This window comes from Hippocampus comes, unplaced genomic scaffold, assembly GCF_001891065.2.
Source record: "Hippocampus comes isolate QL1 unplaced genomic scaffold, H_comes_QL1_v1.1 scaffold40, whole genome shotgun sequence".
NCBI classification, from domain to species: Eukaryota; Metazoa; Chordata; class Actinopteri; order Syngnathiformes; family Syngnathidae; genus Hippocampus; species Hippocampus comes.
The window spans coordinates 1,209,993-1,236,897 of NW_017842058.1; the positions used below are offsets into that span (position 1 = coordinate 1,209,993).

Below are 26,905 nucleotides of genomic sequence, written 5' to 3' on the forward strand. Positions count from 1 at the left end.
TCGGAAGCATTCAAAATGGGGACGCTGCATTATTGGTGACTTTTATACAGCGGTAAAGGGGTTTGAAAATACCTCTCCATTTGACTCATTTCCACTCACGCCAACAAGTGCTGAGAGGAGAAAGCCTTGAGAGTCTTTTTCATTTTTACGCAGCCGGACACCACAGTTGCTTGGTGCTATTCAACTCAGGTTTTTCCTCACTCGAGATGTGGCTCATGACTCTATGAGATGTGCTCAGAGTTTTCAAGTGCAATTAGCATTTGCCTCTTGACCATATTTCCCCTTCACACTGAAATTAAACTTGAAGACAATGCCATAACAGTAGACCGCAAATGGTAAAAATCGATTCATTTCTTTTCAAAGCCACAGATCGTTAAGAGGTCATGAGATTGAAACTTCGACAGAAATGTGAGTCACAGTGAAGCCGACGAATACATGACGACTGAGAAAATGAAGTTCTACTTTACATAGTGTGAAATAGTTTTTGGCTTGGAAAAATTATTTCGTCCCTTTTTTCAAAATATTTTTTCTTGTAAATATATATTTAACATTTATTATCAATAAAAGGGTGAATATTAAAACAGAGCTGAATACACATTTTTTTTTATTGTGATCATTTTATTACAAAAATGTATTCAATCTCATGAAGTAATTTTTAAAAATTTTAATCTAGGTGTTTTTTTCCCAATGAATTTAAGTATACGTTTTAAAATGCCATTTTGTACATCGACAATTTTTCATTCACGTTTGATGTGTTATATATTTTTTGTATTTTTATGAAAATATAACCTTATAGAAAATAAAAAAAAATATATATATATATTCATGTAGTTGAGAAATAAATACAAAGAAATAAAGTCCAACTTGTGCAACTTGTGTTATAAGTGAGTTATTTATTTATTGATTTATTTATTTTAGATTTGATATACAGGTACTCTTCTCATCCAATGTTCCTTTTCTTTGTGAAATAAAAAATTATAAACTGGCACTGTATTGAGTAAAATTAAATGAAAAGTGTCTTTCTCACCGTATATTTTATAATGGACTGTGAATTTGTAAAATTGCATCCCGCTTGTTTCAAGAGACAAAAGCATCGACTTTTGACATTGCATACAGTGGCTCGAATAGCACAAAAGCTTGAAAAAGGGATGATATTGAAATTGCTGTGCAGCACGTGAAGGAGGTTATGTCAAAAGCGGAGACGTGAAACCACAAATGTGCTTTGAGCCTCGCGTGTTACATCCTGTCCTGTGGTACATTTTTGTCACCCCCTCTATGTAAGATGCAGCTGCAACAAATGCTGCAAAATCATATGAAGCATCACGTAATTATTATAGTTTGGAAATTTGGTGCTACCTGATCAGTAAAACAATAACAGATTTAACAATGTGATTTAACAATGTGAACTGTGCTACAAACTTAACAGGCACCCAAAAGTGCAACCTTTTTTTTGTTGTCAAAGCCGCCGGTATTTTTGTCTACATGACGCTCTCACCGCAGCGCCACCAAAGTCGCAAGTGGAACACTTTTGCCTGCTGCAGTCCTTAAAAGCGACACCCATGTAAACAAGAACGACTTTTTCTCTTCTCATGCTTTAATTGAGGAGAAAAAAAAACACTCAAATGATTTGAAGTTACAGAAACGTTTTGAAGTGCAGTATTTCATATACAGTAGTTACTGTTTGACCTCTATTGGACAAAATAAATGCAGGTATGAATGACCTGAATCCATGTTTTGATATATGCATAAAGCATATAATGATGCTGACCACTCAGTTGATATTTGGAGATTTAAAAAAAATCCCAAATCAGTAAAATATACTTGGAGGCGCCTAAAATAAGCAAGTTATTTCGTTTTTGTTTTTTTTGGTGGCATTATTATCCTTGATATATAAAGTGACTTAAATACTCTCCATCCATTTCCTATTCTGCATACCCACATAAGGGTCGCTGGTGTACTGGAGCTGTCTCCGGGGAAGTAGGCGGGGTACAACCTGAAATTGTTGCCAGCCAATTGCAGGGCACACACAGATGGACAAACATTCGTGCTCACAATCACACCCGGGGAAAATCTGGAGCAGGGATGCCAAACATTTTTTGTCCCAAGATCTACTTTTCGATCTCCCGCGATCGACCCGTGACGGCACGCACTTACACACGGATGCCCCGATGAGCAATAGCAATAACGGCCCCTAAGTTAAAGTAGACACAAAAATGTGTGAATTGGTGAAAAGCAAAATGACTGCCTACCTTAGTAGAGACCCACTTCTGACACCATGTGTCGCTTTGTGCAAGCGGGTTCGTTCAATCATACAACTTCTGGAAAGAGTAGAGGTTCTTTATTTTGGACTGCCGACGTGGTCGGAGAGTGAACGTAACAACACTGTGTCCAACTGACGGACTTCCGAACAACTGCGCATGCTCCGTATATGCTCTGTGCTCTGTGGGCAGGCATCGCTAGTCGAACAAGCAAATACGATTTGTCACTTTTGCAGCGCGTTAACGATCGTAGCTCACGTGTACCGTTTGAAAATGCTTCTCTCGGAACTCCAGATTCCCATTCTTTGCCCGTGCCCTCGGTGAATTGTACATGAAACAAACTCTGAATGAGAATAGTAAGAACAATAAAAGATATAGCTCAACCACTCTGATCGCAAGATGCAATTCCAGACTGCTGAGCGCTAACAACTTCCGGTGATGCGGGTCACGCGTCATTATTAAAAAAATGTTTTCCTATTATTACGTAATGTAAACATTTTACCAACACAGTCTGATATTTTAAATGAAATTGAAAACTTCTTTAAAAATAAATTTACATATCAGCAAACTCCTTTCATGACCGAACAGTTTTTTTTTCCTCCCAGAAAATTATGGAAAAAGTGTGCGTGGTGCAGAAAGAGAGCCATGTGAGGGTCTCATTACTGATGTTCCTGTGTGGCCCCCTCCAGCATTTTATCCTAGTTGCCCATCGCTCTACTTCAATTAGAGTTAAGATACAAAACACTTTGACTTGCAGTCTATTAAGTGTTCACTATGACTACTTTCGGTCAAACAAGTGTGGCATAGCTAGCTTATCTAGACACTATATTAAAAAAAAAAAAAAAAACATGAACATATTTAAAAATAAAGCCAACCGACCAACTGAAATGAAACAGTTTTTTGCTTCACTTTCTGTTTGGCTGTGTTGAGACACACCCCACCGTGAACAACTTTCACACACACACACACATTTGCTCTCTTTTAGACATCTGCTTTTGTTTTTGATTGTTATTTATTTATTTTTTTGCTGGCAATGGAAGAGCCAAGTCAAAGGCATTAAATATACCCGAATCAAATAGATCAGAAGGTTAGTCAAGTACATAAATGAAAACATGTCAGGCGATATGGCCACTTTTCAGTATTTTTTTTATTATCATCGTCTTCATAATGCAGGTTGGGAAAATAAAGAGAAGCATCGTGACAGAAAAGAGATGCTGCAGCAGCTACAAATGCACAAAAGAAAGAAAAAGAAACGTTTTGCTTCGGGCAGACCTCAGATCAGGGTGCATGAAAACAAAATTAAACAAAAATAAAATAAAAACATTAAAATACACTGAAACAAACCAACAAAATAAACTTAAGCAACAAAATGAAATGAAGAAAATAAACTGAATATAAAAAACAACAAGCTCATCACATGTAAAAATAAAACAAAATCAAAACTTAAAATAAAACCAAACAAAAAACAAAATCTAACAATATAAAATAAAAATAAAAAACAACATACATCTTAAAACAAAAATAAAACTAGTAAAATACCACAAAATAGAATGAAACAAAACGTGAAATGCAAAGTAAAATCTTAAAAATAAAATAGAATAAAACTAATAGAAATTAAATAAAAGCAAAAATAAAACCAAACAAACAAAATAAATCAATGTAAAATAAACAACATTAAAAACAAATTAAAATAAAACAACTAGAACAAAAAAATAAAAACAAACATAACATAAAACAAAACAAAAAACAATAAACAAAAGATACAATAAACAATCCAGAAAACAAAAAAAAACAACTAAAACTAATACAACTACAAAATAATAAAAGTAAAATCAAACAAAACAAAATAAAACCAAAGAAAAAAACAGAAAGCAAAATAAAAACAAAATGACACCTATTTTTAAATAGGGGGAAAAAAGTAATTCAATTTGCTCATAAATAAATGTAATTGACTGCTGGGCAAAAAAGTTGACCATTTAAATTATTTATCATTACTGACTTTACAAATAATATATCCACATTTGGCTTTTTTGTTTTTATTTTTTCTTTCTTTTTTTAACACAATTTAAAACGGTGAGGGGATTAAAAAATGCTTTTCAGTAAAATGCATTTTATGTCAATCATACACGCAATAAAAAATATCAACACAACCAAAAACCTATCAAAAATAAAAAAACAAAGAAAATAAAAATACTGTAAATTCTAAAATTGACTTCACGGGAGACAAAATAAGATTTTTTTTTCATTTGAATTACTTGAGGCAATGCATTAAGTTATTATTATTATTATTGTTCATTTTTTAATGTTCTTCTATATAATGAAATGTGTGTTGAATTCAGTTTTAAAAAATAAAAAATAAAATAGACACACATACACACGCTCTCTCTCTTTCTGTCTCTCTCGCTCTCTCTCTCGCTCTCAATGACTTACATGTATTATTATTATTTTTTAAAGACAAGAAACCCTACGTGAATTTCCTCATTTGATCCCATAAAAGTTGTATTTACAATCACACTGTGTGACAGCTCATTGGACCTCCACAGGTCGTTAATATTTGAAAATAATGATTAAAATAGAAAAAAAGAGACATGTTTTTTTTTTTTTTTTTTTTTTTTGAAGGGGGGGAGGAGGGAACAATTAACGGGCCTTAAAGGAGACATATGATGCATTTTCCCCACAATTTTAAATGGGTCTCAGGTGTATCCCAAGAAGGGAGAATTCTCAGCTTTTTACAAAATATTTAATTACAGATTTTTACAGCACATTTTTATAGTACATTTCTTGCCATGCTATGTTCACTCTTAAAACTGCTGGTTTAAAAGTAAACTAAATCCAATCCTGATCCCAATCAGATAAGGCAAAATAATTAACCCAACCTTAGCTAATCCAACCAACTCAAAATTCAAAGCTGCCAAGCGAGCGGGTTCGGAAACGACCCAGCATTTTTTATGTGTAAGAAGCTAATGTGTGCTAATGCTAATCTGCTACATCATTGGTGGAGTTATTTGATGTTGGGATGATTAATATGCAAATTAGCCCCTTTGTGACATCACAGTGGGGCAGACGTGCTTTAAGGGCTCGCTCAGGCAGATTTTTGAAAATAGGCATAACATTAAGATTCATTCGATCGTTTAATTTCACACTTGATGGGTGGACAGGCACTCCAGAGACCCAACCCTTTGTATCCAACCATTAAAAAGTCAAATATGACCACAATATGTCCCCTTTAAGCAAAAACAAACGTAGAAGTGGAAGTAAATATCTTCTGAGAGCAAAGGTGGTGGGGAAAAGCAAGGCAGAAATAAATAAAATGAGTAACAACAACAACAACAACACCAACAACAAAGTATCTCTAATTAAAGCTGGATGGGGTCCCTGAGGGGACAAAAGGACAAGCAGTCCATAACCCGTCCTTGCCTGCCACAAAGCGACCGGAAGTGGGTGATGGGGGCCTCGCGTAAGTGCTTATACATGAATTGGCCCCTACCTCCTCGCCCCGCCCCTCACCCGGTCCCTCCCAAAAAGTCCCATCACGAGAGGAAACGATGGCGTGGAGCGGCATGTTTGTATGTTTAAGTACACGTATGTACACGTATGTAAGGGAGAAGGGAAGGGAGAGAGGAGATGGTCGGTCGAGCCAATTGGTGGCTGCGTTTGACGTCCCAGTCGGGGTTCAGGTGAGGTAGAGGGGCTTGTCCCTGCCTATCATGCTGCTGCTGCTGCTGCAAAAGACATCATAAGCAAAAAATTAGACCAGCGAACACAAATGGAAACAGGACAAGTTTCAAGTACACACAAGCAAGAAAAAAAAGTGATTTTTAATTTTCCACTAACTTGCAAGAATACATTCTTGATTCTCTGTGAAGACTGACTAATATTACTGCAGTTTACTATTGAGAGGCTCAAACTGTCTCTGAACATCTGCATTTCTGTGCTATACAGCCCTCAGGTGCACACCAGAAGGAGCAGTCCAATGTCCACTGTATTGCAAACCTTTTTTTTGAGGTGGGAACAGATTCCTGGGATTAATAGAAATGTAATTTGACTCTCAAGGCACCACTGTGTAGGGTAAGGGCAATTATAAACCCCATCAATTACTTGTGGATATTCACTATTTTCTCCCCATCACCCGTGAATAGCGGGGAAACACTGTGTACTGATTATGTGAGAACACTATTGATTTAAGTAGGTCAAGGGAGTAGAAAAACTACATGAATGATAATCAGAGCAAAACTTTAGGACGTCACCCTCACAGCAAACGCTGCATCCTCCCAAAGTGTTCCGTCCATTTGCACTTACCTGCAGTGGTTGCCGCACTCCCGATTGCAGTATTCTCCATCCCATTCGTGGCCCGGAGCAACTCCCGGACCCGGACCCCCGGACCCTCCTGGAGACTGGGGTCCCCCAATGCTCTTCTGATACTCGGACTGGAGGTGGGGAAAGCCCTAAAGAAGGAGGAACTTGCTGAATGAGAGAAATTTTAGGTAGAACCCGAGCGATTAATCAGTTGGCTCAAATTCGCCGATTTTTTGGTGCTGCTTTATTTTTCTTTACACATTACAACATGAAACAAAGATAATGACATTCAAACATTGCCTCTCCCAAAAACTGGCCAAATTTTGCAGATTTTTCTCTCAATCCAAATATTATAAGACAAAGTATTGTAATCTACCCATAATTCATATTTTTTGTTGTTAACGGACGCAATAATATATTTTTTAAATCAATCGGCCAATTAATTGGAAAAATCCATTATGTCACGCTCAAGTTTTATGAACGTCCAGAGAAGAAGCGAATGGTACCTGCTGGCCCGGAGGCGGGGAGTGAAGGGAGGCCTGAAGGCCCATCTGGTGAGAGATGATTGGCTGGGACTGGACCTGCTGCATGCGGATTGGCTGGTTGAGCAGCGAGCTCTGGTGCAGGGACAGCTGCTGGTGGGGGTGGAGCGGCGGGCTAATTTGGAAGGAGGAAGGCGGAGAGGCACTAATGCTGGGCAGCATCTGCGATTGGCTGAGCGTCTGCGAGAGGGCGTGGCGGGGGGCGTGGCCGGCGTAGCTCTGCAGGTCGGCGAGGGGGAAGGCCCCCGGTCCCAGGTAAGGGGACGAAGGCTGGGGAGGGGGCGGCACGCTGTACAGAGAGGGGTTGGCGGGCAGCATGTGAGGAGACGCTTGGCTTGTTTGGGCACTTTTGGGCTCCACGGGGTCGTTGTAGGTCTGCGGAGGACAACAACAACAACACTTGGAATTGCTTGCTTTCATTCATCAGAAGTGCAACATGAAATTTGGTCAGCACATCTACAGTAAGTGCACTGACGAAAAAGTCTCAAGAATGCATGCTCGAAAATGCACTCGAAGTCAGTCATTTTCATTTGATTTTTGGGTCATTTTGACCATTTTCAGACATTCTTCAAAGGCAAACTCATCCAAAAGAATTTGTCTGCTTGCTGCAAAATTTGGATGCTGAATAAGATTTTGAAATTTGTCATTGCATGTTGGCGGGGTATGGAAGTGGATTTTGATGACTCACCACAGAACATGAAACCAGCATTGTTTCCACTCCAGTTGATTTACCCCCAATCCATTTCACATGTTCTAGGAGCCTTTTCATGATTTTTTTACTTTCTAAGTAGAATCATAAAGGTTTTGTACGAACACTGACTATTACGCTGGTTGGATGTTTTCTTTGGTGTCATTAATTGTTCATTTGTACAATAAAAAATTGATTGACAACAACATGCCTGTTTCATTGTGTCAGCAGATGCTACAGTATATTGTCTTCTCACTGCTCCATCAGGGCTTTTGTTTTTTTTCAGATGGCCGTTCATGGTACTTGTGCTTTTCTCATATTTGAGGACAGATTTGCAAATTTTGCAAGCGACTGTGACACCGGCCTCGTTTTAGTAAAAAATATTTCCACAGGCTTGAAGCAGCGCAGTCTGTCCTGTAAATGAGTGCATTGTCTTGACTTGACTCGCTCCATGTGAGCCAAAACTGTCCTCGTGTTGTGATATTGTAACAGCAAAGTTTCAATGGTGTGAAACACGCCAGCGTGAGGCGGCGTGCCAGCATAAGGCAACTAAGCGCGACCAGCAGTACGCTCCATTGTTCCAACAAACAATCACATCTCTCTGCCAGCACTAGTACTGTTCACTCCTTTTTTTTTTTTTCCTTTCTATATATACACAAAAAGTAAACATACAACACCCACATTCACTAGCTGGATGAAACATTATTAACATTGTAATATATTTACTTTGCAATTGTGTGCCTGGCAATGGAGTGAAATATGGTAGCAATCCAGAGATGTATGTTCAAGTACTTAAATCATAATACATTTAATTAGGTCATTTTTGCTCAAGTAATGTAGTTAAATATGGTCCATGATGGAGCTATACTGTATCACCAAAATTTATATATAGAAAACAAAGTACAATTAAATGTATCCATCTTCATTTTGCCAGAAATTCACATTCATATATATATATATAATATCTGTATGACTAATGTCCAAATAATGTAGCAGGTCTCAACAATGTAAAAAACATATATATAAATAAGCAAATAAATGATAAATATACAACAATAATTTGTTTTTAAGTAGTCTTAAAAAAAAACTTACGTTGTTTTGAAAAATAGAATAAAAAAATAATAAGACGAATATTTAAATTGCTGCATACAGCATAATTTTCTATAATTGGCTTTTGGAAAAGCTGCATTAAAAATGTCATTTTTTGTTTCCAAACATTCAATCAAAAATAAAACTGAATTAAAAATGTACAATTGTACCAAATCTTACAGTCTTACCAATTGCTGTTATTTTACCATTACAATACCAGACATATTTATATAATGAAGAATAACAATAACATTAAATATAATTCACAATAAGGGCTACTAAAGAATCTCCATCATTTTGAGATGAAGATTTCCTCATCCAGAAGCCTTGTTTGTTTCAAAACATTTTCATTATATGAAAGGTTTGATCCAAAGAATAATAAGATTGCTAGGTATTGATAAAAAGCTGGAATGAATGAACAGCTCGACTGTACAAACACACTCGCAAATGTGTGTCAAGTCTTCTCTATTCCTTCAAACCTTTTATATATGTGTGTGTGTGTGTGTGTGTGTGTGTGTGACATACAAGCGCTCCTTCTCATTAAATGTCAAACAGGGTAGAGTGATATACACCCCCGACTCTCTTCCCTCGGAATAATCAATGTAAAGGGATGAAGGAATGGATGGATGGAGGGATGGAGAGGTGATCGCAGAGCCAAATGGAAAATGAAATAGTGTCTTAAGAAATATGGCGGCAGGAATTTTTACTTAAAAGAGGATCGGTCATTCAATCGATTTCCGATTCATCCGAGGAAAATCATCCAAGGCTCAGAGTCATTTTTAAACCGGTGATGGTGAAAAGATTTTTTTTCTCTAGTTTCCTCAAGCCAGAAAGTATTTAGCGACATTTGTTGACGAAACATAAAAAAAAAAAAAAAACTGATAAAGGCAACAGGTGCACGACGAGGATGCGCAGTCACGATTACCTCCACATCCACTTACAGTCAAAAGTCTCATTTCAATCATCTCGCCGTCTGATTGGCTGACAAAGTTTTTATTTTTGACTGGCAATCTTCTTAATGTATAGCGTCAATCAAGGCGTAATTGAGCTTCGACAAGCGGCTTTGAGCCGAAAGCGCGCCCACTGTCAAGAGGCTGATGAATGAACTATTCATGCCTCAATCAAGGTGCTTGTTTCGAGAAGAGGAAACGAGGCGCGGCGCGGACGGGTGGGGCTTCGTATGGAAATGTCACTTGGAGTCGCGTTTGGAAAGAAAACAATGCAGGAGGAATGATTGCGCTTCGGAAGACAAGGTCTGAAAATGTTACACGAGGAAGCCACACGTGCAAATGCAGATTAAAAAAAAACAAATGCATTATGATGCGTGGCATGTGACTATTTTTGAAATAATAAAAAAAGTCGAAAATCCTCCCTTCCATATCTATCTATCTATCTATCTATCTATCTATCTATCTATCTATCTTTGTGTGTGTGTGTGTGTGTGTGTGTGTGTGTGTGTGTGTGTGTGTGTGTGAGTGTGTATGATAAAGATGTATATTGGTATATTGATGTGCTATTTATCATTGACTGTATTTTGTCAGGATATTATATAAATGAATCACTCTATACATACTATAACTTGATAAGTTATAACTACCACTAGTGATTTAGAAAATGACAGAACAAAATGACTTATCTACAGAAGTAGTATTTGCATTTGTTGATGTTCGCGATTTTAATTGATTACTTATTTACATCATTGTGTGTGGAAAAATGGAGAAAGACAGCCTTGTTTTCTGGACTCGAGTGAAGTATGGCGGGCAGCACACACAAATACAAATGCCTCAGTGCAGCAAATGCTTCCTCTTCCTTCTCATGGTCTAATTTATCATCCTTTATATCACTGCTGACCCATGTATATCAAAGACATGACCTCCAGATACACACGCATGTACACACCTGTGCACGCGCACACACACGCACACACACGCGCACACACACACACACACACACACACACACACACACACACACACACACACTGTTACCTTGGAAACGAGACTGGCTCTGTAGGCAGCCAAGGCTTTCAGGTACTCCTTTTTAGCTGCCTCTGTTTTCCTCTTGTAGTTCTGTGAGAACAAACAACAACAAGAATGAACAGCTGATTACAAAGTGAGCACACATCACGAGGTCAACACACTTAAAGGGTGTTACTTATGGATCACAATGCTACATTTGGTTGAATGAGTCTGCTATCCTGTTAACAAACTAGCCAGCTAACACCTCCTCAATGACTGAGGCTTTAACTGACTAACCAACTCGCCAAATAACTGGCTCATCAAATCAACTGGTTTGACAACTTACTCACCAACTGACCTGCAGAGTCACCTACTGGTAGTAACTCAATGACTAGCTTCCGAACTCACGAGACTATTCCCGAGCTGACTACCTAATTGGCTGACTGGGTAATTAACCCACTTGTCAAAGGTTGAACTACTTAACTAAATAAATACATAAATTGGTTGAGGGGCTGTGGGAGGGGCTTGACAGATTTCTGACGGGGCGATAGCACCCCTTCGCTCGGGTGTAGCGCCGGGCATGCCCCACACACAAAGATTCTCTTCCAACACTGGTGAAGAAACTTGTGAGAGCTCTCGTGTGATCTCACGTGACTTCACAAACACAAAGACGACTAGACTCTTCCGAGTCTGTGCCGATAGTTGCCAAATATTTCCGAACACGACTGGTGACGGGTACCTTCATCCTTAAAAGGTGACAACTTCAGCAAGGAAATAGTTACCGTTTGCAGAATCCACGTTTAGTTAAAAAAAAAAAAAAAAGCCATGAAAAGAGAATGCTCAATCTGTGTTGCTTTTTTTCACCCAAAATATGATCCGAAGGTACATAAATACACATTAAAAAACATGTCACCTCGTCATTTAGGTTGAGTTTAGTTTTTTTTTTTAATCCCCTTCAATCCATGTCACCTTGGGGGCTCCGTAGACGGCTTGGCTAGCCTCCAGTACTACCGCGAACCGATTGAGAGAAGGCACGTAGTTCAGAAAATGGATGGATGAACATCCAGTAGGATATTACTCTTTTTTTATTTTATTTTATTTTTTTTATTTACCGGCGCATCCTCGTTCGCCAGTCAAAGGACTTCTTTGATTGGCTATATTCTGTCACGTCACAGTTTATGGAGTCAGCTAGCTCAGGAGAACTCGGCTTCCCCCACGCACGTGAAGATGTTTGCTCAAAAGTACTAAAAACTGCCCAGGTAACTAGCTAACTGACTCACTACCTGATGACATAACTCTTCAAAGTTCCTCACCTCCTCCATGTAGTATGTCTTACAAAATGCTTTATAAAATGTTAGCAATGGATGTAAATCAAAAGACGTTTTGATCAGATTTGCACTCAAATCTCATTTTTTTCAGTGTGGTTTCATGAAGTGAAGTTGTCATGGCTAAGTAGTGATCTTTCTCCAGAGCGCTGTGTGCGGCGGGGGGGTTATTTTCTTTCCAGGAGGTGGTCTCGAATAACCATTAAGCTTTCATGCGCTACGACAGCACATGTCGCGTCGGCTGTCAGCCACTCCTAACACAGAAACAAACACGTAGAGACACACTCGGGCAAACCAGGTGGACACAATCTCCCGCCCAAACAGCTGATGTTTATCCTCTTGCTCAGCTCTATTTACAAGATGACTCTTTACCTTTCATGACAGAAGACTATTAAGACGATTTTTGGGAAGAAATTGAATTTAAACCTTCAATGGTTGTCGCCGACTCCAAAAAATGACGACTCGAATTAAATAATCTCGGTTTTGCATACTTATTAATACATTTTAAATTTCTATTTTGACTGATTTAATTTTCACTGATTTTATTCAGCCATACACACATGTGCATATACTGGTTCAGTATCATAGCGACAATGTTGTGGGCGTGCAATTCTAGTCTACTTTAGTGGTCTAGGACAGTGATGTAGCAGCCAGGACATCTCTCATGTTGTGCTACCGCTAGCGTCAGCGCTGGTGTTACAGCTCAAAGTTGTTCATTAAAGTTAATGAGCAGGCATGATGTGTCTATTTATGTTTACTACAATGGCTTAGATGTAAATGACAGTTCAAATCTGTAGGTGGACCGTAGGAGTGGAAAAAACAAAAAGTTGGTGCAGCCACTTAAAACGAACGTCTCTAACGAGTCCCAGCAGCTTTCGTTTCAAATTAATTTCAACACCGCTAACGATTTTCAAAGCGACGCTGACTTTTTGTTGAATAAATTACCCCTGCCTAAGGATGTGTAATCACCACAAAAAGAGTGGCTTCATTCGCTGATGTCGGGAGGTTGCGGGTCAGGGCGAATTAAAGCCGTAAGAGGCGAACGTACGCCACCGTCGCCACCCTGACACAGAGGTGATGCCGCTCGAATTAGCCTCTTAATTGTAGCTTAATGAAATGCGCTTGTTTGATAAGCACTTAATTACAGGAGACAATAACGTTGCACCCTGCCGACAGCCAGCTGAGTGATGAGCCTTGGGCATGAAGAAGAAACAATCTCAACGGACGATTAAAGCTGTGATGAACAGGCCCTCGCACGAGCTTTTCCTTGGCCATCATCAAGTGGCACAGACAAACACTTAGGGCTCATTTGGAGAAATTCTCGATTTGGAGAAAACCCAGAGAAAATCCACTCTTTCTCTCTCTCTCTCTCTCTCTCTCTCTCTCTCTCTCTCTCTCTCTCTGTATAGGAGTATGTGTGTGCGTGTGCGTGTGTGTGTGTGTGTGTGTGTGTGTGTATGTATGTATATACAGTACATATATATATATATGGGTGGTCCATTTTGGAAAAGTTTGTCGGATTCGTCGGGCCGGGTCGGAAATCTTGTCGATACTATGACACAAGGATGTGTGCAAAATTTTATTCCGATCGGATAATTTTATCCCGTCCCGCAGAGCGACCAAAGTTTCCCCTATGGAAAGAATGTTACGGGGCTGAATGGTAGTACGGTTTCTCCCGTACAGTAAGGATTTTGTTTTGCTCAGTTCGCACTTGCAATAATTCAAAGACGGAAGACAGGAACGCATGATTTGCAAAAAAGGCAACCGTGGTTATCCTTCAACACTGGTGAGATTGTTGGTCCATGTTAACTGGTCCATCTATCTATCTGTCCATCTGTCTATAATGTCCATCAACACTAGTGACACTGTTAGACCGCAAAAAAAACGAAATCCGCCGTGCGTGCCATCCCATGCCTACTTCGCGCACGGGTGCAACGCCCGGTGTCGCTCCACGACCTGCAGAAGGTGCTGTCGCTGTTCCTCGTCGCGCGTGATGGCGCCGCAGAACGCGCTGATGAGGGCGACGCCCCTCTCCGCAAAGTCGTTCACCACCCGTAGGTGACGAGCGCGCCGACGAGCCGTGGTGATGTTCGATGTCGAAAAGCGTCCTCAGCTCAGCGTCCAGTAAGAATTCCGGCGATTCTCGACTTCAATTGAAAGATATTAGCTCGCCAGTAGGTGACCGTTGTGTGTTAGGCGTGCGTTTGAGTTTGTCTCCGGCTGCTGAGAGCAGCGATGGAAGGGTTAGTTAGTCAGGAGGTGATCGTTCGGGCAACATTCAGCCCAGCCAGTGTCACGCATGGCAAAATACACGGTTAAAATACACATGTTCACCCTATTGAGACCAGTTGTTATGGTGGAAACTTTGGCCGCTTTGCGGGACAGGAAAATATCATCAGATCGGAATGAAATTTTGCACAGAACCTTGTACCATAGTATCGACAAGAATTCCGACCCGGCCCGACGAATCCGACAAACTTTTTTTTTTGCCATGAAAATGTGGACCACCCTAATATATATATATATATATATAAAATTTCATGTCAATCGGTGACACTGGTATTGGGGGATATTTTTTTCCCCCAAACATTGCAGTGGGTGCTCGTTAATCACTTTTGCAGGGCTGTGTTGGGTAGCTCTGAAATGCAGACATTTTCACCAAGATTCACACACTTGCCAGACTGGTCAGTTTTTCGGCATGTTGATGCCCCCACAATCAGCGACAATAACATAAACAGAGAGAAGTACAAAGAATTTACAGAAAACAGATTTAGTAGGGAGACATTTAAGATCTGTGTACTGTAATATCTAACCTTAACCTTCACAAGACTTCACTTGCCGCATTCTTTCCTGTGCTGAAAAAAAAAACCAGCAAAAACAAAACAAAAAAAACCCCAAAACATATCTTAATCTTAACCCAAAACAAAAGAAAGTGGTTTAGTGGTTTCTGGGGCAGCTTTAAAATGACGTAACCTTGAGGACAAAAACAACCCAAATAATGCATTGATCTCGCACTGCAAAAGCCTCTGGGAATTAATAAGAAGAAAATATGGTGTTTTTAATAACAAAAAGGCAAGTATAAACATAAACATGCTTAGAAGAAAACTCAAGGACAACACTGTCGACTATACAATCACAAAGAGATAAAGGCCACAACAAAGAAACTTTTGTCATGTTGAATGAAAATAACAGCCCACTCCAGCTAATTGGAAAATGCTGTTAACACAGAGCCATTGACAGTGTCCTTGAACACACCATCCAGCTACATCAGGAGCGAATGGTGCTGATTTAATTATTTACTCATTGTGTTTTACTTTATTACAGTACACATTATATCCTTCAAACATTTTCTTGATGATTATTGGTGGGCCTGAGTGTTAGAACATCTGTGTTGTACAATATCAGAAGTCAACAGCAATGAATCTATCTAGCTATCTATTAGGGGTGTGCACCTCTACCATAATAGATAATTTGATACGTATTTCGATACATGGGGTACAATACGATTCAAGGACGGCTTGATTTTAAAGTTGAACGATTTGATTTAGTTCAATTCAGGGGCATTTCGATTCAATTTGATGTGGTACGGCTCATTTCGTGAAGGTATGATGCAATGAGTTTCTCGTTGTCATTTTAAATCATGGGTGTTCCAACCCGGTTCTCGAGGGCCGCTCTCCTGTGTGTTTTATATGTCTCCCTACGCTAACACACGTGATACAAATGATCAGGATCGTTACTGTATTGGGCTTTTTCAGAGCTTGCTGAAGAGCTGATCATTTGAATCAGGTGTGTTAGAGCGGAGAGACATACAAAACATGCAGGACAGCGGCCGTCGAAGACCGGAGCTGGACATGTTGGTTTTACATAGATATGAATGAACTTCTCAGTCCGGTCACTGTGGTATTTCCTTCAAAGATATATCCCTCCAATAAAAGACGATTCACTGTGATTCATTCATTTCATTCAATGCGCTCACATTTTTTCAATCTAAACAGATTTTCTGATTCAAATTGGCGTTTTTGTTTTTTTGTTTCATCCCTATCTAACGCGAAATTTATTAAAAAGTATGGGACCTTAAAGTCAACCTTGGGGGACACCAAATTGAGCTTTCTACGGTAGCTCTCTGATGAGCATTCTTTCCTTCCTTAATTTTCCTCATGGAAGTAATGTCTATTTATCCATCTATCTATTTGTCCGTCTGTCCAGCTACCTATCTGTCTGCCTGCCTGCATGCCTGCCTACCTACCCATCTATGAATTCAATAAAGATCATTTGTGGGCATTGGTTTTAGCTTTTACAGCTCATGCCATAATAATTTGTCATTTTGTTAATTTGCAACGCTGGACATAATTTTTTTTGTTATGCTCTTTTGCGATTAATTCATTCGAATGATTTTACCCGTTAGCTCAAGAAAGAGAGCAATCACTGCGACGACGGACAAAGCACTTTCTCGCCATAACAACGGCCTTAGCACAACGACGAGGTGACACGTTTGATGAAAGTGAGAAACGAGCAAACAAAATCGGGACTAAAAATAGTGAAATGGCAGGTTTCCCCCCTTTTTTTGTCCCTCTCTCTTTCCAGGTAACACCGTGAAGGTTTTTGGAAGCATCGGGCATGTAGAAAGGTTAAGCAAGGCGGCAAACAATAACATTTCAGCAGAAGATGTCCTTGAGACCAAACCAAGGACGCGGATGCAATTGCTAATCGCATATTCCCCCGGCGTGATCAAATCACCCAGCAACACATATAAATAAAAGGACAGGAAATGAGGGATTCACATTCAGGGGTGTCAGACACCCAAATGAAGATTCATGGCTAGGAGAAGCAGTGGAGGCGGCAAAAATTAACTGCGAATAAAAGCGACAGACAGCCTCCAAAGTCCGGCACCTCGAGTGTGTTCAGTGGTACACAAACACACAGTCAACTTGAGGCCTTTTGTCAGTCAGGTGAGAGCTTTTACTCAAACTACAAATAACCTATTTGTGTCAAATCATCAGTTACGTTTTCTATAGGATTTCATCTCAGTGAGCATCAAATGGGTTTACTCAGACAACCTGTTTTTCATTTTGTTTTATTATTTATGGCTTTTCGGACATGCCTTCTTGATACTTTTTTGTGGCTTTACTCATGAGAGTTATGTCCACTAAATTTTATGTGCTCAGGATTTCATGCTTCAAGGGCTGAATTATGTTTTATGATGAATCATCAAAGTTCACTGCCATTTACCTAGAAATGGCCGAAATAACCATAATATGGTTGCTTACAACCAGATTTCTCATGTCTTATCAAGCGTCAGTCTTGAGACTTTTTTTGTGGGTCTACTCATAATGCATGGTTCAAATTTAGATCCAGGAGATGGTCGAAATGACAAATTTTCAATTTTTTTTTTCTTCAGACTTTTTTGTGGATCTGCTAATGATACACATGGCAACCGAATTTCAAGTGGCTAAAAGATATGTGCTGTGGTGGTTCAATTCTCAAAAGAAAATTGTGTTTTTTTAAGTCATCTAACTCACAATGACAAAAACAAATGTTTGTTGTTGAAGAGCAACCGGAAATAACCAAAATAACCCCAAATTGGGCACCAATTGGTGGTTCAACTGATAGCAAATTGAGAAAATCCCTTGGCTAAGGTTATTTTTGAAAGACTCTTGGAAAAGGCCAAAGTCCCATTTGACACGGCCAATGCAAACAAAAATAGTTGAGTCCATGTGCCTTGTGCCTTTTCAGGCAGTGTTTCTTGAGACCTTTTTTGTGGATTTACATGTCTGCCAAATTTACATTGCCAAAAGGATACAAGTTCTGGGTTTTGTTTGTGTTTTGTAGCAAGCCATCAGACTTCACTGCCAAACTCTCCCCACCAGCAATGCCCAAAATTGAGAAGTTTCACAACAATGAGTCACCCATTTGATTAGTATATATGGCTGAAATTTGATAGTAATCACCCAAAATCTTTTGGCTACGATTGTTTTTGACCCCTTGAAAAATCTCCCTTGAAATCAATGCTTGATTTCCCTCAGATTCTTGAGACTTTTTTGTGGGTCGACTCATGATGGACAGGCCTACAAAATTCCAGGTTGCGAAGTCAAACTAGCTTTGAGGGCTGAATTTTCAAAAATAATTACAACGAATTTGGGGGTCGGGGGGGCTAAACGGTTACATTTTCTGTTACCGTTACGTAGTGCCGCTTTATTGTTCCAAGAGAGCGTACCTGTTTCTGCTCCTCTCCGAGCCCGTCCCACATGGAAGCCACAATCTTGGATACATCACCAAATGTGGCGTTTGGATTCTGCCCCTTGATGGCCGCCTGGGTGTCCCTGAAAAATAGCGCATACGCGGACACGGGCTTGGTTGGTTCGTTGGGGTCCTTCTTCTTCTTTTTCTTCTGTGGTTTGGGCTTAGGCTTCATCATCTCGGAAGATGGCCGTTTTTCACCGGTCATCTGGGAAAAAGCAAAAAAACAAGGCGTTTGAAATCACAGTTTTAAAAAAAGCTTTCTCATCCACTACGTTCTGTAGAACTCTTAGGAGAAATACTGGCCTGGTGCTCTACCAGCATGACGCAATAGCCAAATCCATTAAATCTTCTTCAACAAGTTACACAAAAAAATAAATAAATAAAATTGGACATTTCTGGGCAAGAGGAATTTTAAATCACCTGCTGGAGCAGCTCCAGCTTTGATGCTGGTCTCACAAGAGGAGTGGAGAGCGCAAATGGAATTACTTTATCAATAGAGACAGCGAGAGAGATGCTAATCATTTTTATTCGCAGACGCGGAGAAGGGGAAATATTCCGGGATTGTTTGCTTTTCTAATGTCTAATAGTGTTAAGAGCGCCAAGTGCTCGTTTGCATCCCTCCATGTATGTGAAGCTCAGTGTGTTCTCTGATGAAAACAAAGCACGTTCGTTCACTCATACATGTTGGCCAATAGGCAATTTATGACAACCGCCTTACAATTTAGCACTCAAATGCATGCAAACAAAAAAAAAATTCATCCTCCGGTATAGCCCAAGGTGCATTTCAAGATCATCATCCAGGCCCAATAATATAGCAAAAGGATTTGCATTATCCATCAATCCATTTTTCTTAGCTGGAGTCTATCCCAGCTTCTTTTGTTCGCAAAAGAAGCGGGAGACCAATTTGGACTGCTTGCCAATCACTCACAGGGTGCATCCAAACAATCAATCAACGAACCAACCAACCAACCAACCAGCCATCCATCCATGCATCTTTATACTACTTGTCCTCATTAGTGCTACGGCTGCTGAACTGGAGACTATCGCAGCTGACTTCTGATGAGACAAATGGCAGACAACCATGACTGGTCGCCAGTGAGTCACAGGACACATCGCAGACAAACAACCATTCACACTCACATTCCCATGCATGTCTAAATTCGAGTCTTCAATTAAGGAGCTTCGGTTTCGAGCAGTGATTCCCAACAACTGTGCCGTGAGAGCTCTCATGATGTGCCGCGGGAAATGATCAAATTTCACTTAATTGTTGAAAAAATAATAACAAATAATGTTTTTTGTCCCTCTATCTATGCCAGCAAATTATAGTGATAATAAATAAATAAATAAATAATGAATACATGAATAATCTTCTATTCGACGGCAAAAAGTATGAAATTGATGTATATATCCTCTTTTTGTTACAATTTTGTTTGGTGGTGTGCCGTGCGGTTTTTCAAACTTCAAAATATTTGCCTTGGATCAATAAAAGTTGGAAATCACTGGTTTCGAGAACCAGTAGAACAAGCTAACCATAACACGGATCTTTTGACTGCGAGGCAAAAGTGCGAAACACGACTTCATTGTGCTGCTTGGAATGAAACCATGTGCAACTCAAATATTTATATCTCATACACATCCACTTTCTTTTTACAAGCATACCATTATCACCAGGTAACCATTCCAGCAATGAGGCACCTTGTAGTACAGAGTAAAAGATGTGATTTTTTTTCCAGCTTGCTTTGAATGACAGATCGATGTGACATGTGGCCAAATACAGTAAGAATATATCAAACTGAAGTTGATACGACTGAATAGGTGAAAGCATGTAGCCTTGCCCAATTTTAACGAGAAAATAGATAATGTCTGGCAAACTCGACCTTTATTCATTCGACAGATCCAAAGTACCTTGAACACCCTTCCCAAAACACTGAATTGGACAAAAAGTCCCCACGACACACCTTCAGGTTTGCTACCGTGAGCCACGTCAATACCTTTGAATGAGGATCAGTCTCCTCCTCCTGATTTGAGCTGGAGGGGGAAGGTGTGGCCGATTTGCTTCCGGGAGGCGAGGGAGAACCGTGGGGAAGCGAGCTCCGACCCAGCTGAGGATTCAGCTGGGACAGCGCGCTCATTGGGTTGGATCGTATCGGAGTCGAGCGGTTAATCAGGGGGTGGTTACGGGCGGGGTCGTAACGAACGCCGTCCGGGTGGTGCTGCTGGTGGTGGTGATGGTGTTGTTGCTGTTGTTGGTGGAGGTGGTGGTGGCGGTGCAAAGCCATCTCGTGCATCTGGGGTGAGAGAAGAAGACCAGCTTTACCACAGTATCATCTTCTCTGCAGCCCATGATTATGCAAATGCCAATCAGCCAAATATGCAAATAGACGAGGTGATGGCATTTGTCGCTTTGAGAGAGGCTAGATCATGAATTTGATCAACTAATGGGAGTGGACAGAGGGAAGAAACCCTCTTACGATACTGTAAGTGTTTCACTGAACGGAGGTTGTGGGGTACTGTTGGGATTTTTTTTCAATGAGTTTCACATAAGAACAAAGTACTCATCTGGGGTTAAGGTGATTCATGTCATAAGTATACCTCATGTTCTTTTGGAAGCAATGAAAATCGCAAACGTTGACACATACACTAACCCGATGGTAACCAGCAATGTTTAAAATTGACATTTCTGTCTGCATGTTTGGTTTTATGCCTGTGAATCTTTTCATTCATCCAGTTCATTGCATTGAAATTGCGCTCCAAAAATTATAGCTACACACCATGTATCGGGGTTTTGAGGTTCCACAGCCAATCTAAGTGATTATTATATTATTATTATTAGTGTATTCATTTTTTTTATTGAACCACAAAAACATGGTACAATTTTCAAGGAAGTGGGTTGCCACAAAGAGAGGAAACGGGCAGGAATAAGGAAGAGAGGGGGGATATTTTGAGAGTCTGTTGATGATGATTGATCGGCCCCATTCACTGACTGCACCACAGTGCTTTTCAGAGATAGAGACTCTCTGCGCTTTGCTGTCTAACCGCAGGTACACATTAAATTATAAATCTAAGGTAATTATTATTATAAAACACAGTGTATAGCAACTGTAGGTATATTGTAATAGTTTGGTCGGTCTCGCTTTACTGGTGAAAGCTCATGTGCAGTTTTGATTGGCTGTTAATCATGCAACATTCGCTTGCGATTTCAATTTTGAACAGCGAAAACAGCGTGCCGACGCTCGGTCACTCATGAAAACTAGTTGCCGAACCCTACAGGCTGCGCAACAGTTCAGTCAGTTTCGCCAGCATCGTTTGGTCCACAGATCGACTTTAAGCACAACGGAGAACGTGCTTCAGCCTCCTTTTTCCCTTCAAGGGTGCTCACAGAAGAACTCCCACCGCGTTGTGCTCTTAGAGCTTTTAAAAGGCCCCTTGCAAAAACCGCGAACAATAAGCACATCAAATACTTTTCTCGGAGATGCGTCGAGACAGAACGCAAGAAGGCATGCTTTTAATGCAGCCATAAATGGGGAAACATTTGCCAATTTACTCAATCAGAAAATGATGAGCAAGCATTTGTTCGCGCTTTTTAGTTTTTTTTTTTTTTTAAACATTTATGACTTAAATAATGTATCACACGTTAGTGCCTCAGCTGGAAAAGATCAAATTGAAAGGGCCGTGGCTTGTATGAGATCTTGATAAACACGAGTAGAGGTTTAGAGATGAAGGCTCTCTAATCATAATAGGCCTCCAGCGGATTGCCTGAGTTAAAAAAAAAAAAAAAAAAAAGCACAACAACAAAGTGATGCTGCATGAGGCTCCAACTCATCATTTTCTGTGTTTGCGCCATGAACAAAGACATTCCTTTTGCATTTCGAATAAATTCCAATCATAATTCAAAACACTTTTTTTTTCACCGCGGTGAAATAGCCTCATGAAAATAAGTGAATAAAAGAGTAAAGGGGGGAGTAGGAAATAGAAACCCATTAATTTTCCATTTTTCACGGGCTTGCTCTTTATGGGTCCTCACAAGCCAAGAAGCGTTGAAAAACCAATTAATCAAACATGAATGGCCTATCATAGCTGCTGCGCTTCTATTTCCATAGCAACAGCCTCCTGGTGCACACAGAAAAAAAAATGGTCACCCTTTAATGGGAGCCACCATGTTCAATGTAAACAACAAGAAGATCGGCTACTTGTGAAGAGAACAAACCAGCATTACCGCATATTCACCGGGGCATAATTGTTCTTTTTGTCGCCGTTTTCATCAAGCGTGTTTGACGTCAAATCACGTTTAATTGGCGTCAATAGTTTTTCCGCACAGAAAGCAGAACAAACCCGTTCACTGTGCTGCTGCCGGTTTGTGAATCAGACATTTTTTCCCCTCCCCCTGCCATCATCCTTCATGTTGGTTCTCATAGCTCACAGCATTCACTGTTTTTACATTCCAGTTGAGAGTCGTTCCCCACGACTAATGAAGCGGTTAGTTGTCGTGGAACTGAAAAAACAAGACTGTTGCGTGCGTGTGTGTGTGTGTGTGTGTGTGTGTGTGTGTGTGTGTGTGTCACAGGCCGACGGTTCAAAAACGAGAATAAAGGAGAATGCAAGAACCGCATGCAGCTGCATTTTAAACTTCCATGTAAGCGTCAGCTTTACAGATGCCATATATGCTGTGCAGATGATTTGTGTTGTGGAAAAGATGGAAAAAAAGCCGGGTTTAACGCCCATTGGGTATGCTGCTGCAGTAAAGGAAACTATGTTTTATGTATTTGAGGTGTGGCATTTTATTCATTTAAATGTGTGTGTGTGTGTGTGTGTGTGTGTTCCAGTCTATATTTTGGAAACATGGCAAGCAGCTAGCAAGATTCCATTTGCTATATGTGCTCAGAAACATGCTGTTATGGAAATACTATGTTAAATTTAGGGTAAAACAGAGATACACACACACACACACACACACACACACACACACACACACACACTCACAATAGGAGCCTTGTGGAACTCCCAATTTCTCAACTCAACCTGCCTGGCAAGTTGTTTGTAGGTTTAAGGTCTGTTGGGTCGGTGCCAATTTACAAAGTCCAAGACAGGACAACAGTGGTCAGTCTTTTTGTAATACATCATCACGTGTCATTCGATTTAGGCAGGGATTAAAAAAAAAATCACTGCTGCGGTGTGATATATTAATTAGAAGAATCTGCATTGAATTACTTTTTCATGAAAGGTGCCTCATGATCAACCGTGGCATTGAGCGGCAGCCATTTCAAGTCAGTCACAGACGACTGTACAAAAATTACAAAAGACTGAGAGAGAGGTTGCCGGTTGCCATAGGTACTGTATGCTAATTCATAATGGCACGGTTTTATTTCTGAGCGAGGAGACGAGGGAGAGCATTGACTTACAGGAATTTATCGGTCAGCGCGCTCTCTGCTTTTAGCATGAATGACTCGCTGGCACTGAGATGATTTTGCTCATAGCGGAAGCAAACATCCCACAATGAAATCTGGCCCCTTTCAGCGGTGCTTTGAATACATTTCTATTGACACACATCAAATAAAAATCCATGAAACGCACTCGGCAAAGGCTTAAGCTACTGTGAAATCACTGAGTGAATGGCTTGAATAAGGAATGGAAGTTGAATTCAGATTCAGAACTGGTGAGCATGTTGTAAAATAATTCGACGTGCAAACAATTAATCGATTACTCAGCAATGAATCGACTATCAACTTAAAAACTATTTTGATCGATTCTCATTTACAGATGTAATTTTAGCCTCTCAAGACTAAATATTCTCCAATTTGTGTCGTCCTCCATCAAAGTTGCGTTTCATCAGATACATTTGCAAACATCCCTGCTTTTACTTGGAAAACAATGATTAACACTCAATATCTTACAGACTAAACCAGAAACGGAATAATAATCTGTGCATTTTCTTTACTATCAAGTTTGGAATAATGTTTATGAACAAAGGGGTCAGGGGGGAAATTACAATTATTAATTTTAGTTCTTATTTTTTTTAAATTTATTCAGCAATTTAAAACATTCGATAGAACGAGGTAAACCATTTGGATATTACGATGGCGAGCGTCCAGATGTGGCTAAACGTGTGATGTCAAGGTAGGAAATGGGCAGTAAGCGCACTTCTCCTCCTCTGCCCGCCGCCGTCTTTACGCCTGTCGTGTTTGCATTCCTGCCTTGTACATCACAGTCAAATGGGAGTCAAATAATAAAAGGCTTTCCAATTATGTGCAGCACATTGCAGGCCTGAGATGGAATATCACAGAAGCATTGTTCCCTTTTGCTCCGCGCCCGACCTCACCTCCAATTGTCTGCACCATTTGATTTAGCTAAGGGGATTTGACCAGCAGCACTGAGATGAGATGGCCGGGGTGCAGGGTGCTATTCAGATACACGGAGGACAGAGAGATTTAAAGCAGAGGCTAAAACACCTCACCTTGGTGTGTCCTCCCGAAGAGTCGCTTCTCTTTACCCCCCCCCCCCCAACTTATTAGCGTCATATATTTTTTATTCATTATTGACTGGAGTCCCTTATGTCATGCCTCAATCAATCATTTTATTCCACATTAAACTGTAAAATGGGAGCTGGAAACAAAGTCCATGAATGATAAAACAGCACAGTATTCACTGTTTGGTATGTTTTAATAAGCTGTTCCCTTATGTGTGGGTTTTTAATACATGGCGATCAGGTGACTACTCCCATGGATCTTCCCATCATATTTTGGTCAGAGTTTATATCACTATTTTGGTCAAAATAAGATCGTAACAAAGAAAGACAATACGAGTTGATACAACAAAAATAGACCAAAAAAAAAATCACGACCAAAACGTTACTTCCTTGGTGGGGGTTTTGGGTTTCATAATATGACATTAGTAAAATGATGTGTGAAAATAAATCAGTCCTCTTTGGCGCCATCTTGAACCTCTAATTAGTTTTTAAGAAACACCAACCTTGAGGAAAAACAACCAATCAGAGATAAAAGGTGTGGCTGACCAGATGTCAATCATTCCTACAAGCCTGCAGGCACACTCACAGTCGGCACAACCCCGCGGCCTCGCACTGTTACCAGTGATTTTTGGCTTGAATAGCTTTGCTGAAATTGTGGTGGAATAGCAACCTCCGGTTTGGAATAAAAATGCAAAATAAACATAAGAGCTGCCTCCCCCTCAGTAGCAGAGGGCATTAAAAATCAACACAGAGTTAGTAACAATTATGCTTTTCAGGTAAGATAGTGTAGTCGAACTTGTTACTCACTATCATGTGGATGAAGCGGGTTTGATTCCCCATTAGCACACTAAATCCAAGCCACTGCCGGTCCCAACCCTGTATAGAAATAGATGTGTTGTGTTTGCTCTTCTGAGTTTGAAAAGGGTTAAAGTGTGAAATTGGAGCAGAAAGTAAATCCATTGATAAATGATAAAACTGCATTATTCACAGTTTGGACTTTATGAATAGGAACCGTCCCAGCTCGCATCTTTTTTTTTTTTTTTCTTTTCCTAATGCAAGGGGATCATGTGACTGCACACACAGATAGGCGCACTCCGCCTCCTCCTGGCTGCTTGACTGGAGCCATCTTGTTTAGAGTGATGGCTCACTCGCGCAGGTTCACGGCCGCTATTGTAAAATCAGCCAGCGTTTAATTGAAACAAATGACTATAATAATAGAACATTATCCCTGCAGGCACCCAGCCGTGACAGCTTTAATTAGAGGCGCGCTCGGGAGCCATCCTTCAAAAAGCACAGTAAACATGAGCCTGCAGGCTGTGGGGTTGTAGAAGGGAAGCTGTGTGTGTGAGGGGGGTTCCTCGCAAGCTCCTCAAAGCTACTCGTCGTTTGCCCCGAGGGCACGGCGCGCTAACGACGGCAAGTCGCCGCCGCCGCCGCCTCCTCACCCGCCCTCTCCCCATCGTGTCTTTGCTTTATCGAGCTTTGCATGCCCATTGGGGTGGGAGGTGGGGAGTAATTTACACTGAATTAATCCGCCAGGCGATTTATGAATCATGCATTGGAGACAAACGCTGCTTTCTATGTGACATCACACAGATGCTGAGTCAAGAGAAGCATGGAAAGTACATGCTGGTAGCTTAATTGGAGGACATTTGAAGATAGATTTCATTCTCATTGTGTATATTAGCGGATTCAGCATTTAATATGATCCAGGTTTTAGCCATTTTCTACCTTTAAAGTACATGGTATACATAACAGACAATATAAATTTGGCCTACAATAGATTTGGACTCTACCAATCAATCACGATAACGCTTGTTAGTGATGTACGTCATCATATTTGCCTCTGTTTAAAGATATCTTCAGGCATGTCTGACAATGGAGCTAGTTTTTTTTTAAACAACAAACATTAACTCCAGAACTACTCGGGAATGCTAGATGCTAAGCTAACTTGCGCCGAGTTTACACAGCCCACAAGCTCATTGGCTAGCTGGCGCGGCTAACACTGCCCTTTCATGGTGCGGGGCTGCCATTACTTCTGGCCTTC

The 26,905-nt window shown here is 40.3% G+C and overlaps 1 protein-coding gene across 3 annotated transcripts in view; it reads right to left on the reverse strand.

Moving 5' to 3' along the window:
• Positions 1 to 4,879: 4,879 nt before the first annotated feature.
• Positions 4,880 to 26,905, reverse strand: part of tox2 (TOX high mobility group box family member 2) — a 111,566-nt gene continuing 89,540 nt past the window's right edge. Inside the window, exons 5-10 of one of the 3 annotated variants that reach the window (XM_019861132.1) lie at positions 20,387 to 20,683; positions 18,370 to 18,600; positions 10,861 to 10,941; positions 7,061 to 7,471; positions 6,558 to 6,703; positions 4,880 to 5,977 (exon numbers count right to left, since the gene is read on the reverse strand). In XM_019861132.1, coding sequence (XP_019716691.1) covers positions 5,932 to 5,977; positions 6,558 to 6,703; positions 7,061 to 7,471; positions 10,861 to 10,941; positions 18,370 to 18,600; positions 20,387 to 20,683 — 1,212 coding nt within the window. In that variant the 3' untranslated portion in view covers positions 4,880 to 5,931. Of the gene's footprint in view, positions 5,981 to 6,557; positions 6,704 to 7,060; positions 7,472 to 10,860; positions 10,942 to 18,369; positions 18,601 to 20,386; positions 20,684 to 26,905 lie in introns of all 3 variants that reach the window. The other 2 variants (XM_019861131.1, XM_019861133.1) reach the window with 2 other exon arrangements.